The sequence below is a fragment of the Panthera onca genome, chromosome F2 (assembly GCF_046562875.1).
Source record: "Panthera onca isolate mPanOnc1 chromosome F2, mPanOnc1 haplotype 2, whole genome shotgun sequence".
Classification (NCBI taxonomy): Eukaryota; Metazoa; Chordata; class Mammalia; order Carnivora; family Felidae; genus Panthera; species Panthera onca.
In genome coordinates, this window is record NC_138356.1 from 34,418,611 (window position 1) to 34,433,899 (window position 15,289).

Below are 15,289 nucleotides of genomic sequence, written 5' to 3' on the forward strand. Positions count from 1 at the left end.
GGCACTGATACTCTTATTTAATGTCTGCATAATATTACATTGTATGCAGATATCATAATTAATAGATCAACATGCATAAGGTTAATTTTTACTATTCTAACAGTGTATGTTGGTTTTATGTTTGTGTTTTAATCCAGTGTGAATCCTTTTGAGAATAGTTTTACATTTATTAAATACATTGTTAACAGAAAATGTGAAGCAATATGATGGGAAATCCTTTTAATTTCAATTTTTTTTAATGAAAACCTTAAAAAATTTTTGCTTCACCCAAACCTAATTTGAAAGCAATTTATTTTTCAGCAGAACACACCTTCCTTAAATCTTTTAAAAGACTTAAACTTGCTTTTCATAGAAACACATCTTTTAAACCAATATGTCATAGTTGTACAGAATTACAAAATCACAACTTTAGTACAGTGAACAAAAACAAATAGGTGGGAGCATATATGTGGAGTTATCAGATTTGGTTAGTTAGCATATTTTCTCATCCAGTGAATTATTAAGCTTTTTCAGAAAGGAAACTAAATGTTCATATTACATCTATTTTGATTTATCTCAATTTCAGAAATTTTCAGACATTAAAAAGAAAGGTAGACGTTAGAAATGAAATGTATTATTTTTAAAATGTCTGACTTTATAATACTCCTATTCTTGTCTGCACTCATACTTACCTCATTGGTTGGGTTTAGTTTTATATTTTGACATTTTAATGCATTTAGCCAGTTACTCCATAGTATGATTTTCTCATTCCCAAATTCTTAATTTTGATTCATGTATTAGTTTTGGTTTATTCAAGAGTTTACAAGGGTGATATACTCCTTTAGTTTTGCATATTTGAAAATGTGTTTTTGTGCTTTTGTATATAAACAACGTCACTAGATATAAATGTCTTATGTAACACTAGTTTGTCCCCTTCTCTGTAGACCTCGCTTCACTGTCTTCTAGCATTGAATGGTACAGCACTGTGAAGTGGAAAGCCAGCACCTTATAGGAAACTTTTTTCTTTGGATGCCCACACAGTCCTTTTCCTTGAAGTTCATTAATTCATTAATTGTTGATTGTTTTATATCTTTTCTTAGGAACCTATTAAGATCTTTCTTAATTTAAGGGAAATTTTCTTCTATTATGTCTTTGAATATTTTTTCTGTTCCATTTGTTCCATTTTTCTTCAGGAACATCAGTCATGGGTATGTGGAATCTTCTTCGTCAGTCCTACCTGTCTGTCATCTTATCTCTGATTATTTTTATCTTTGTGCTTTTCTATTTTGTTTTGATTTTCTCAAACCTATCCTCATGTCACTGTTTGCAGTACTGCCCTACATTTTGTTGCTTCTAATGTGATTTTTCTTCATTAGTGGCTTTACTGTTTTCTTCATTTTCTTCTCTAGGCTCTGCTAGCTCATCTGTTGTCTCATAATTTTTTTAACCTCTTGTATCTCTTTAGTTTATTAGAAAGTATAGAAAAGGATATGTTGAAAGTGAACTCTTCCACCTCTTATTAATTAGAATTTTTTCTTCTTTTCTTTTAATGTCAGGGTATATAGGTCAGATACCATGTTATACATAAACATTCTTCTTTTAAATGTATTCCGTTTTCTCTGGGCTTCTAGTTTGCTAAAAGTGATCTGCCGCAACTGGAAATTCTATTTCTGGTTTTTCTGTGTCTAAACACGTTCTCACAGATCCGTCAGCCCTTTTCCCTGGGGACATGTCTTACCTCAGCCTTGTCACAGTGGGAAGTCACTTAGTTCAACTACTATGTTGGGACTGGATTTAGTTTTGTGGATTAGTGTTTATCATTTCTTAGTTGATTTTGTTTAGCGAAAGACTACCTTCTCTACCTGTCAGACAGTTTCTGAGATTGTATTTTTAAAGCTTTAGAACAGTGTTTGTAAAAAGGCTTCCAGGCCAGATCTAGCCTGCCTAGTAATGTCCCCCACTGTGATTTAAAATTTTTTTTTTCAATTATTTGATACATTAAAGAAAATCACTAAATTATGCTTAAGAATCAAGATTTCTGGGTTCTCTTTAAAAACCGTAGACCCATGTTGGCAGCTTCTCACGTGGCATCAATTGGCTGAATCTGAGTAGCTGATTCATTCCTATAGAGTAGTATACACTCTTTTTCACTCTGTGCCCACCATTCCCCTGTCATCTAAGGACAATGATTATATGCCGAGAAATAATTCTTCCTTAAAACTGGTAATAACTTTTATTAGGGATACAGTGAAGAATGGGAGATTGGGGCTAGGTAGAGCATTGGAGGCTGTGTACAGAAGGAAGCCACTTGCTAATCACTGTAAGCATTTGAGCTTGGAACCCTGCTTTAGAAGCAATTACCGTTGAAGAGAATCTTGCAAATTGGGTTTATTTTGATATGTAAATTATTAATCTCTTATCTATTTGGATCTCATATGTATTGGACTTTGCTACATGAGGCAAAATTGATGGTAAAAAGTTAGAGAATGCTTATCACATTTAAAGGTTTCATCTTTTAAATTTTTGTTTCATTTGTAATACATTGACAATAAAAACCATTCCTTAGCATCAGTGCTGTGTCTGTCAATATCAACAGCAAATACTTATTAAAGCCTATTGCGTATAGATCCTAAAATGCCTGTGAGTCAGTTACAAAAATATATGTAAAGACGTGGCTTTTGCTTTTGAGGAGCTTATAGTCTAGTGGATGGGCAGGTCATGTATAGGAAAATGAATAATATTGTGGTTGTTACCACAATACCACAGAGTACTCAGTGATTGATACAAATAAATATGTTGAAAATTGCTTCGAAAAATTGCTTAAATGGGATGGATCTACGTTGTGCTGAAAGAAAAAGTGGGACCTACATAGGCTGGCTTGACACTGAGGAGACATAGCCAGATGAAAGTATGGCATAAAAATAAGCATGTTATCTGTGAGTGGCATTGAGTTTGTAGTCTGGCATCATAAGAACTGCAGGGAACTGACTGGAGGGCCAGATCATAGGAAGACTTAACTGGAGGGCTGAGGAATTGGGCAGCCAAGTTACTACAGGCTGTTGAGCAGAGGTATGATATGTACATGAGTGTATTTAGGTTTGTTTTTAAATTCATGTATGTATGAATGCTAAAAAATTATCTTTTCTTTTAGAGAATGGTTTTTCTTGCTTTCACATGAAGTTTTGAACCCCATGTATTGCTTATTTGAGTATGCTGGCAAGAACAACTATTGTCTACAAATAAATCCAGCATCAACCATTAATCCAGACCATCTTTCGTACTTCTGTTTTATTGGCCGCTTTATTGCTATGGTGAGTCCTGATTTTCCATTATTTATTTATTCATTTATTTACTTAAACTTGTTTATCTCAAAAGTATTTTAGAGAAGACTGAAAAATGATCCGCATTATCCCTTATATATATTCCCAAACTTTGTTACCAAGGAAGTCTGCCTAGAAAGGAGAATACCAAAATACAATTTATTTTTTGAGTACCTATATGAAATCAAGATTATGAATACAAGGATTATTGATGTAGCCTTTTGGTCTTTAAAAGTCCTTTTATTTTATAAATTAAAGCATAATTATAGTGTGACTACTTTTGTATAAAAGGAAAATCTGAGTTGTATAACATTTGGACTTGACTGATGTGCTGGGAATTTTCAGAGCTTTACAGAAGCTCTTGTGGTGTGGAACTGTTATCTTTTCAGAAGTGTTTGTATTTGTACTTTCTTACCTGTTTATTCACTCAGCAAATATTTATTGAGCACCTACTATAGCATGGTAGTATGACAGAGGTGAGACCATGATAAAAAGACATTGTCCCCGTTCTCTCTGTAACCCTTCTGTTAGAAGAGTTAACACATAAAAAATACAGAATAACACATAAGTATGTGCCGAGGAAAAAGGAGTGTTGCTTTTTTATATGGCACGATTAGAAGTGGCCTCTCTGAGGGGTCACACATGAACATAAAAGTGAAAGCAAAGAATTGAATGATGCATATATCTTGGAGAATAACATTCTAGACATAAGGAAGAGCAAGAAAAAGTCTCCAAAGTGTAGTTACATTTTTGATTGGGAAATGGCATGCCTGGAGCAGAGTATATGAGAGAGAATGTGGTGGGAGATGGGGTTGAAAGGTACTTTGTGGGACCTCTAGGAAATGCACTTAAGGGTTGTGAGCAGGAAATAACATGATCAAAATAACATGATCTGACTTAGCTTTTATGAAGTTTATCTTGCTGCTGTGTAGGAAAGAGACTATAATTGCGTGCAGAGGAGAGCAACATAGAAGCAGAGAGACCATTTATGACAATCCACGTGAGAGATGATAGTGGCTTTGGACCTAAGTGGTGTAGCAGTTGAGATCGTCGTGAGAAGTGGTTTGGATTCGGGGATATATTCTGTAGTTAGAGTTAACAGGGTTTTCAGACAGCTTAGATGCATAGTGTGAGAGAGTCAGGTATGGCGTCAAAATGTGTCTGGTTGCAGTGGCTGTCTCCTAAGGTGGCACAGCTGTGGCAAGAGCAAATTTGGGGGATTGGGAAAAATCAAGAAACTGGATTTGGTTTGTTAAGTTTTAGATACCTATAGATCCAAATGGAGATGTAGAGTAGGTGGCTATAGAAGTCTGGTGATGAGAGGGTATCTAGATAGATAGGGCTTTGTGATCTTTTAAGGAATAAGTGTGGACAGAGAAGAAGGTTAAGGACATTGCAGGTCAAGGAGATGAGAAGGAACCAGCAAAAGAGCCGAGGCCGTGGAGGAGGTAGGAGACTCAAATAAGAACCTTGCTAGAAGATGAGGGGAGATGATCAGCTATGTTTGGTTCTGGTAGGCTGAGCAAGATGAGGTATGGGAAGCAACCATTTGATTTGGCCAGGGGAAAGGCATTCCGGAGCAGTACAGAGGAATGGTTGGTGGGGGTGAAATCCAGAGAGAATGGAAGAGGAAATGGAGACAACAAATATAAACCTTTTAAGGAAGTTTGCTTCCATTTAGGGAATTGGGCAGTGTCTAGAAATAAATAAGGAATGGGTGGGGAATAAACGATTTATCTGCAGATGATGATGGCCAAGTAAGAGGAAAGAATTTGGTGAGGTCAAAGAGATAGGGACTATGGGAGCAATGACCTTGAGTAGGAGAGATGAAGAGATCTGTGTAGTCCACATAGAAGTAATAGATAACTTAATACAGTAAATAGATTCAGTTGCTTATAGTGAGCAGATCTGATGGAACACACAAAAATTCTCTTCTGATGGCTTCTTTTCCCTCACTGAAATAGACGGCAAAATCATAGGCTCAGTGGGAGTGGGGAAAAGAAGTATTTGAGGAATGAAATAGTCATCTGGGAGAGTGAATGTAGTGGGGCATTAGGATTACCAGGTAGCACTAAGCTCCCACTCGAGGTTGTTGGTCATGAACCAGTCACCATGGTTGTATATGCATTTCTAGCATGTTTCAGCGCCCAGACACAGGCAGGGAGTAGGTTAAGAGTTGTGTTTAGCAGGGTTTTATATTTTGCCAGAAATTCATTGAAGGGAAGCTGGGTTTGGAGGTATACGAGGGAGTAATTTTAACGACTGATGGTGGAATCAAAATTGAATAAGGGGAGAAATAACTTTTTTGAGAAGCTGAGAAACAGTGATAAGTTTCTATGTATTTTTTAGATCCCAGTGGGGTCAAAAGTTGTAGGTATCACTGCAAAAGGCAGTGAGCTGGCAAATTAGGTGGTGGTTGAAATTGAGTTTGTGAAGAAATACAGTGGTTGCTAATAACAGTATCTAAGGTATGATGTCAAGAACGTTTAGCTAAATGAAAAACTAAGATCACTGAAAGGACTAAAAAGTCAGGAAAGTAAGAGAATCATCATTATAGATGTTAGACTGTCCAAAATTATTTATGACGGTAGCACAGAAGAACACAGCATTGATGGAGTAACAAGGAGAAACCCAGAGATCTAGGGATGATAGCAGTGAAATGCGGACAGGGGTGGGGTGGTTAGCCACCAATGACAGTGTGAAGGCATGAGCTTAAAGACAGGCAGATTTAGGGAGGAGGAAATAGTAATGAAGAGCAACATATGCCTTACTTCCAGGCCTGGTGACATGAGGGGGATGGGAGAGAAACAGCACCCCTTTGGGAGGACTTAGAAGCGGAGTCCTCAGAAAAACACTAGATTTTTGTTAAGCAAGATGCTAAAGGATCTTCAAAGAATGATTTGAGTATATGAGCGATTTTGCTGATGGATCACGAGCCTCACAGGGTAGAGCATAGAGATGGTTTTGGGAGTTAGGGGAGGTGTGAGAAATGGAATTAGATTTTTAGATAGATGGGCAGTTGGTGGCGAGAATTGGGGTGCTGAGGGGATCTGGCGCTTCCTGCTTTGGCTGTTGTGAGCAGATGTGAAAGCAAATGCTGTTAGTCCTGGAAATCTCTTAGGCAACTGTGGTCAGAAGAGGCGTGAAGAAGGGGTCTTGCCAGGTGCGTGCATGGGAGTGCTGAGGCTCCTTCTGTATTTCTGCATCCAATTAGGTTAATTTAATTTATAAAACACTAGAAAGAGTGGGGGTTTTGGTACTGTTCTTTTATTTTCCTTATAGTTATCAATAGGACATGATATAGTTAAGTGTTTGTTATTTAACTCTGTCATTTGTTTTTCATACTTAGCATTTTATATAATTGGTTTTCATGATTTACGCTGGTTACTTATTTAAGTGCTTATTTTGGCCTGTGAAAATCTCATGGCCTGAGAAATCTCATGATTTCTCTGTTATTGTGTGCTTTGAATAAGAAAATTACTGTTTTATAAATTTTTAAGTAAAATTTTTTGTTTTTCTTGGCAGGCACTTTTTCATGGGAAGTTTATTGATACTGGTTTCTCTTTACCATTCTACAAGCGTATGCTAAGCAAAAAACTGACTATTAAGGATTTGGAGTCTATTGATACTGAATTTTATAACTCCCTTATCTGGATAAGGTTTGAAGATTTGTCTTTCAGTAAGGCATTTTCTTGAAGACAATTTAGATATCTGGTTAATTAGTCCATATATGTTTTTATCACCCAGAGACAACAACATTGAAGAATGTGGCTTAGAAATGTACTTTTCTGTTGACATGGAAATTTTGGGAAAGGTTACTTCACATGACCTGAAGTTGGGAGGTTCCAATATCCTCGTGACTGAGGAGAACAAAGATGAATATATTGGGTAAGGTGATATACTTGGTTGGCCTTAATTTCTAGAACTTCTAAAGCATGTCAGAACTAACAACTCTGTCTGTACCCTTCATTTGATTCCACGTTCACTCCTCTGGGAAGCTGTTCCACATTCATTCCCCCTTTCACGTATCCTTTTCTGTCATTTGCTCTCTACTCAATCTTCATCTCAGTTTATAAACATGCTCTCACAGGACTAAAAAATTCAAATGTACTAAAATAACTTCCCTTGCCTCTCATGGCTTAACATTTATTTAAGTTCTTCTCAACAGTACCAATCAGTGTTCTAGAAATGAGAATAGTGACCTTCAGTTTCCCACTCCCACTTGCATTCCCATCTTTGTCCAGATCAAAAATTATAGAACATTGGTGCTAAAAAGGACTTTGCAAAGACTGTGCAGTTTCATTATTTCTAGATGAAGAACCTAGGGTGCTCTGTTGTAACGGTAGTAGCAAAGCCCAGCCTGTAGCCCAAGCCGTGACCAGTAATCTAATGCTCGATTCCTCTTCCATCTCACGTTTCCTCTCTAACTTTTTTCACAGTGCCCACCACAGCCTCTGTTTTGAAACTGTTCCTTTGAATCCCGTGATCTGCACCTCATGGATTTTCTTTAATTTCTCTTTAACGATGGTTATCTAAAACTCCTTTTCCTAAATGTGGATATTTTTCCAAGGTTCTTTATTCAACCTGCTTCTCTAAATAGACTGGCACCATGGCTTCAGTTTTCTAATAAAGTAATATCTGAACTTTAGAAATAATCTCCAGGTAGATCCATACTTTTCCGTGAAAGAACCAGATAATATTTTAGGCTTGTGAGCCGCATACAATCTCTCTTGGAACTATTCCACTCTGCTGTTGCAGCACAAAAGCACATAGACAAAATATGAACAGATACATGTTGCTGTCTATGTTTCCAACAAAATTACTGTGGACTCTGAAATTTGATTTCATATAATTTTCAAGTCAGATAATCTTTGAATATTTTCTCAATCATTTTTAAAAAGTAAAGACTATTCTTAGCTTACATGCTGTACAGAAAACAGGTGATGGGCTGGATTGGATCCATGGGCCATAGTTTGTCAACTCCTCAACTACTAAATCAAGTTAAAATCAAATTTCTTTCTGTTATTTTTCCTATTGCCTTACTTGGCCTTGTTATCTCTATTAATGGTACTACCCTTGGATTCTTGGTGCCATCATCGTCTCAGACTTTATGTTCTTGATATTTGTTTCAAAAATGGGATCGTATCATACTCTCTAGCTTGCTTTTTCCATCCTCTAGGTCAGTAGAGATAGACCTAACACATTTTCTAATAGCTAGATAAATTATGGTATACCCATTCTATAGTAGTCCTTTCTGCTAGTAAGTGTCATTCAGATTGTGTCCAGTTTGGGCCACTGCAAACAAAGGCAAAGAAAACTTCCTTAAGTAAAGCTGTGTATATCTGCTGCTTTTGTCTTTGTGGCATAGATTTCTAAAGTGAGGTAATTTCGTCAAAGACTGTTTAATTGATGTATTGCTTTTGCAAAAGGACATAGCTAACAATCCTTTCTTCCCTTTTTAACCCATAAAATTGCTATGGCCTTTCAATTTCACATCCTTAATGTCTCTTTGCTTATTAAGTTAATGCAGCTATTCCAGTGTGGCATTCTAGGCCTCTTCCTATTTTTCTGCTTAATTAGTTTTCTCTGAGTGGAGAAAACCAGTTTAATAACTGATTTTCTTCTTTATGTATCTTTATATTATCTGAGGTATTTTTGTTTTGCTTCTTTGTCATATAATGAGCATTTATTACTCGTATTGTAAATAGCTAAATTATTTTTTCCATTTTGAAAACAGTATGTTTCCAAAGATAGTTCCATAAGGCGCTGGGCTTTTTGTATTCAAGCCATAAGCTTTCCACAGAAACCAACAATAGCTATTAAATAGCACATCCGAAGCATTTTTAAAATGCTGTCAATGTTTTTAAATATCAAAAGCAGATTAAACAAAATTTCATCATATAAAGGCCATATTTAGTTTGCTACTTTATATTTTATATTTTGTGTTAAGGTGATAACTGGTTTTTAAAGAGTTGCCCATGTAATACCTGTTATATAAGAGTTGATATCTAATCTTGAATATAACAATTTTTGCTTAATTGTTTCAGTTTCTGAAACAATAACAGACTTTAATCTTGTTTTTTTTTTTTTAATCTTGCTCTTTAAAATTATGTAAGAATACTATTCTTTTTTAATTGGGATATTTTGGTTTTAGTGTACCGCAGTTAATCTCTGAGTAAACGAATGGTAGAGAGATGTATGAAATGCTGTCAGAATCCAGAGTGGGATTGATTCTGCTAGGACTCAGGAAAGTTTTTCCCATGGCATTGCATGTTAGGTCTGAAAAGATGGAGTGCTTTTTGGAGGGAGGGAAATAGCAAAAGCAGAGGAATTGAGGTATTAAAGGGATTAATTTATCCCAAGAATCTACAGCCACAGAGGAGATATAGTGGCTAGCTAGGAGCCTTGAATGGTAGCCAGATTTGCATTAGTCTAAGGAAACTTTTATGTCTAAGAAACCTGGATTTTTGCTCTAATAGGAGAGTCATCAAAAACAAACGAAAACTAAGATAAAATGATCAGAATTATTTCTGGAAGGCTAATCCTAGCATCTTTGTGGAAGATGAATTGAGAGGGATGGATGGAAGGGGGAGTAGTTAGAGATCTTAACATAGTTAAAAGGCTCTTTCAAACTTCTGGTAGTTGGTATTGTAGACCTACCTGAAACAGGTGAGGTAAAAATGAGGGAATGGATTTTTGAGGATATTATAGGAATAGAATAGCTCAGATTCAATGATTGATTACATGTAGTGGGGGAAATACTAGTAAATGAAATATTTGAGGTTTCTGAATTGGTTAACAGTTGAACATGTTAATTATCTTTAAGTAGTAAAGAGCTAGAAAAGAAAAGGCAGAGAGCTCAGTGATGCCAACATTTATGGACCAGTGAAACCAATGAAAGGAACAGAGTAGCTAAGTCAGATAAGGAGCGGTGGTATTGTCAGATCAGAGAACTCTGAGGGTTGGGAATGCTAACACCCAGTGTTACAGGAAGTTCATGCAGCAGGAGTAATTTTGAAGAGGGCATTGGGCTTGGCAATTGAGACTTCTTTGGTGACATATGTGAAGGGATTTGTTTATCCCCCAGAGCGAAATCTTGAAAACCCAGACATTTACAGTGGTTTAAAATTTGGATGAATAGAGCTGAGAAGTGGAGACAGGATAGAGTACTCTTCTAATAGGAGTGGTGGTAAAGAGAGCAAAGGCAGTAGTTAAAAGCAAACACTGGGTTGAAGGGAGGGTTTTGGAAAATAATGGTCTGAGCATCCATGTGGGCAAATGGGAAGTGGGGTAGGAAGGTAGAGTTGAGGGCATGGGCAGGAGAAGGTGAGTTATTGATGAAGAAAAGTTGTAGAGGCAGCAAGGATGAAAGGTTTGCCTCAGCAGAGAATAAAATCAGCTTTCTTTGGGACACGGGAAGAGGCGTTTGGAAGGGGAGGAATGTGGATAATCGCCTTTCCCTTTGTCTGCTGTTTCTGGTGTCTTCTCCTCATCAGTAGTCTGTGCTGCTTCCACAGGGACCTCCAGACCCACCTACTGTCAGGGCCCCTTGTATAGATTCTGCGTCACTATACAGATTCTCTTCCTTACTTCTTTATATTACACTTCCCTCCTGTATGTCTGCATTATATGTCTCCTCGGAATGTTTCTTCTCGTCTTTTCTATTCTTTTAGGAAATCTTTGTGTTCTCTCTAATGAATTAACATGTAAAGAACCAGTTCCCCAGCTTTAAGCCTTCTCAGACAGAGGGATCATACTGCATTTAAGCATATGGCCTGCAGACAGACTGTTACCGAGACAGTCCCTTGCTTTCCCCGCTGTGCAAGGCTGAGTCAGAGTTCTCAAGTCTCCCTTGGCGAATGGTTTGCTGGGAGGAGAACCTGTTGAATGACTGTAGCCTTTCCCTTACTGTGTCAGCTAGACACTATCTGGAATTATTTGTCACACACGAACAGGAAATAGTAAGTGTTGAACTGTGGCTGTCTTACTGACAAATAAAGAACTTCCTATTTTGAAAAGCATCCTTGCTAGCCACAGATGTTCTAGAACTGATTTCCTCATGGAAAAACGTGTTACATACATAAACACACAAACATGTGTAGGTTACATATGTATGGTATATTTGGAAAAAGAGACGGAATTTTAGAAGTAGTTGGTGTTTCTAAGCTTTTACCTCACATGCAGATTAACTATTTTTAAATATTGTTTTTATTTTCAGTTTAATGACAGAGTGGCGTTTTTCTCGAGGAGTGCAAGAACAGACCAAAGCTTTCCTTGATGGTTTTAATGAAGTTGTTCCTCTTCAGTGGCTACAGTACTTTGATGAAAAAGAATTGGAGGTTAGGCTTTTTTATTATGCTGTTTAGAAGATGTTAATGGGAGGAGGGACTGTTTTTGCGCTTCTACAGGATTCCACACATTTTTAAATGATGTGGCACAATCTTGAGTTCTCTTATCCATCTCAGTGTTCAGGATGTATTAAAATCCCAGCATGGGGTGATGGTCTTAAGTTCTCTAAACCATGATGATGTCATGGGCACAAAGTCATTAATCAGTGCCCCCTATCCTGAAGAATGAGTTCAACCTTGTTAATAACTTGGGGAACTTAATAAAATCCTGGGTTAGTAGTGAGTTGCCCCAAAGATCAGTTTTTTAAGTCATGAGTTCTTAGTGGTCTTAACTGTATTCAGACTTATTAGAAGTATATCAGAACTTCTTTTTTTGGAGGGATGTGGGAAAGTACACATGACAGAATTTACCATTTTGAATATTTTTAATTGTACAGTTCAGTAATGTTAAGTATATTCCCATTATTGTGCAACCAATCTCCAGCACTTTTTCATTTTGCAAAACTGAAATTCTATACAGGTCGCCATTTCTCCTTCTTGGCCCCGCCATTCTACTTTCTATGAGTTTAACTACTCTTGGTGTCTCCTGTAAGTGAAATAATGCAGTATTTGTCTTACTATGACTGGCTTATTTACTTAACATAATGTTCCTCATAGTTGATTCATATTGTAGCATGTGTAAGAATTCCTTCCCTTTTTAAGGCTGAATAGCATTCCATTGTATGTATATATCTATACATTTTGTTTATTCATCAGTCAATGGGTATTTGGGTGGCTACTACCTTTTGGTTTACTGTAAATAAAACTGCCATGAACATGGATCTATAGATATCTCTTAGAGAGTCTGTTTTCAGTTCTTTTAGATGTATACTCAGGAGTGGTGTTGGTGAATCATATAGTAAATCTGTGTTTAATTATTTGAGGAACTACCACACTTCTGTAGTGGCTGTACCATTTTACATTCCCACCAAAAGTGTGCACAGGTTCCAGTTTCTTCACATCTTTGCCCACACTTGTTATTTTCTGTTTTATTATAGTAATGGGTATAAGGTGATATCCCATTGTGGTTGCGATTTATATTTCTCTAATGATTAGTTATGGTGAATTCTTGAAGTCTTCTTTCCCCATATAGATTAGAACACAAGGCAGGGCTGTAGGGAAGGTCCTTGGTATTTCTTCTCTGCCTGCTTTGGGTATAGTGTTTTAACTTTAGCCATCTTTGGTTCTCTGTTAAGACACCATAATCAAATGTGCATATAAAAAGTTAGCATGATGATTTATATATACAGTAATATTCCCCTATAGAAATTCGCCTTCTGGTAACTGACAAGTATATGAAAATAAGGACTCTGAGCCTGGATGACATGCAGACTCTATAAATCTGGCTAACATCTCTTTCTTAACAGCTTGACTACACAGATTAGCAGAAACACATCAGAAGAATAGAATGGAAGATAGCAGTATTTAATCTTTTTTTTAAATCACACACTTCATTAAGAATCTGAAGAAAATTAAATAATTTTGTGTCTTCAAAATGTGTACACCTAAAGTATTCCATACCATTAAGAGCTCCTATTTTAACACTTTTCCAAAGAAGACATCCAGATGGCTAACAGACACGTGAAAAGATGCTCAACATTACTCATCATCAGGAAAATACAAATCAAAACCACAATGAGATACCACCTCACACCTGTCAGAATGACTAAAATTAACAACCCAGGCAACAACAGATGTTTGTGAGGATGCAGAGAAAGAGGAAGGAACTCTTTTGTACTGCTGGTGTGAATGCAAACTGGTGCAGCCACTCTGGAAAACAGGATGGAGGTTCCTCAAAAAATTAAAAATAGAGCTACCCCACGACTCAGCAATTGCACTACTAGGTATTTATCCAAAGGATACAGGAGTGCTGATTCAAAAGGGCATATACACCCCAGTGTTCATAGCAGCACTGCTGACAATAGCCAAAGTATGGAAAAAGCCCAAATGTCCATCAACTGATGAATGGATAAATAAGATTTGGTATATCTATACAATGGAATATTACTTGGCGATGAAAAAGAATGAAATCTTGCCATTTGCAACAACATGGATGGAACTAGAGTGTATTATGCTAAGCAAAATAAGTCAGAGAAAGACAAATATCATATGATTTCTTCACTCATGTGGAATTTAAGAAGCAAAACAGATGAACATAGGAGAAGGGAAGCAAAAATAAGATAAAAACAGAAAGGGAAACAAACCATAAGAGACTCTTAAACATAGAGAACAAATTGAGGATTGCTGGTGGGGTGTTGGGTCGGGGGGATGGGCTAAATGGGCGATGGGCATTAAGGACGGCATTTGTTGGGATGAGCACTGGGTGTTATATGTAAGTGATGAATCACTAAATTCTGTTCCTGAAATCATTATTATATTATATGTTAACTAACTTGGATTTAAATTTTTTAAAAACTAATAAAAAAGCTCCTACTTTGGAGGCACACCTAGTGAAAGAGGGATATTACAGCCAGAGTCCAACATTAGAGCAGAGATGAAACTAAGACAGTAGATCTGAAAGGGTATGAAGAGACGCATACTTTCATATAGCCCTTGGTAGATACAGTTGTCTCATGCATAGCCCTGTGAAATAGTTTGACCATGTGATAGTTTCCTTTTACATATAAGGGGACTAAAGCTCTTATTGTTACTGATTTGCCTTTAGTTCATGGTACAGAACTGTGAGAAAATATAGATCTTTTTTGTTGTTATTTTTGCTTTATCTTGATTTTTATTCTTTTACATCCATTCATCATCTCTCTTAACCATGAATAATACCACAATAATGGGCATGTATACCATTATTGAAAATAATGATTATTGATAATCATGCCCCTTTACAAGTTAAAATGTTTCAACTATGAAGATGTAACAATCATTCTTTATAAAAACTCTCATCACACTAGGAATAGAAGGCCACTTTCTCAGTTTGTTAAAAGAGGATCAACGAATAAGATAAACCCTGACATCATTGTGAATGGTGGTATCTTAAATATTTCATATTGAGATTAGGAACAGGGGCAAAACTCTCATCCTTTATATTACCCACTGTACCAGATATTCCCCACTGGCCCAGCCAGTGCAGTAAGGCAAAAGTAGAAACAAAAAGCATAAAGACTGGAAAGAAGTAAAATGGCCTTTATCCATGGATAATAACATATGATAGTCAACTTAGAAACTCCTAAAGAACCTACCAAAGAAAAAAAAACACTAGAAATAACAGCAAATTTAACAAGACTGTAGGATAGAAGGCCAGTAATTAAAAAATCAAGTATATATTTTCTATGTACCGGCAACAAATGCTTAGAAATTGAAATTTTAAAGTTTTATTTACTAACGCATCAAAAAAATAAATGTAACCAAAGGCATGGAAGACCTCATTGCTCAGAAAAATTAAAGATGACTTGGGGCGCCTGCATGGTTTCAGTCAGTTAAGTGTCCAACTCCTGATTTCAGCTCAGGTCATGATCTCATGGTTCGTGAGATCAAGCCCTGTATGGGGGTCTGTGCTGATAGTGCAGAGTCTGCTTGGGAGTCTCTCTCCCTCCCTCTCTTTCAACATAAATAAACCTTTAAAAAATTATTTTTCTTTAAAAAAATTTT

The 15,289-nt window shown here is 36.6% G+C and overlaps 1 protein-coding gene across 9 annotated transcripts in view; it reads left to right on the forward strand.

Annotated features, from left to right (window-relative positions):
• The window catches only part of WWP1 (WW domain containing E3 ubiquitin protein ligase 1), a 133,998-nt gene that overhangs the window by 105,310 nt on the left and 13,399 nt on the right, over nucleotides 1-15,289 (forward strand). For all 9 annotated transcript variants that reach the window (XM_060610839.3, XM_060610833.3, XM_078441486.2 and 6 more), the window contains 4 exons: nucleotides 3,131-3,290; nucleotides 6,825-6,958; nucleotides 7,047-7,187; nucleotides 11,518-11,638. In XM_060610839.3, coding sequence (XP_060466822.2) covers nucleotides 3,131-3,290; nucleotides 6,825-6,958; nucleotides 7,047-7,187; nucleotides 11,518-11,638 — 556 coding nt within the window. The remainder of the gene's footprint in view (nucleotides 1-3,130; nucleotides 3,291-6,824; nucleotides 6,959-7,046; nucleotides 7,188-11,517; nucleotides 11,639-15,289) is intronic.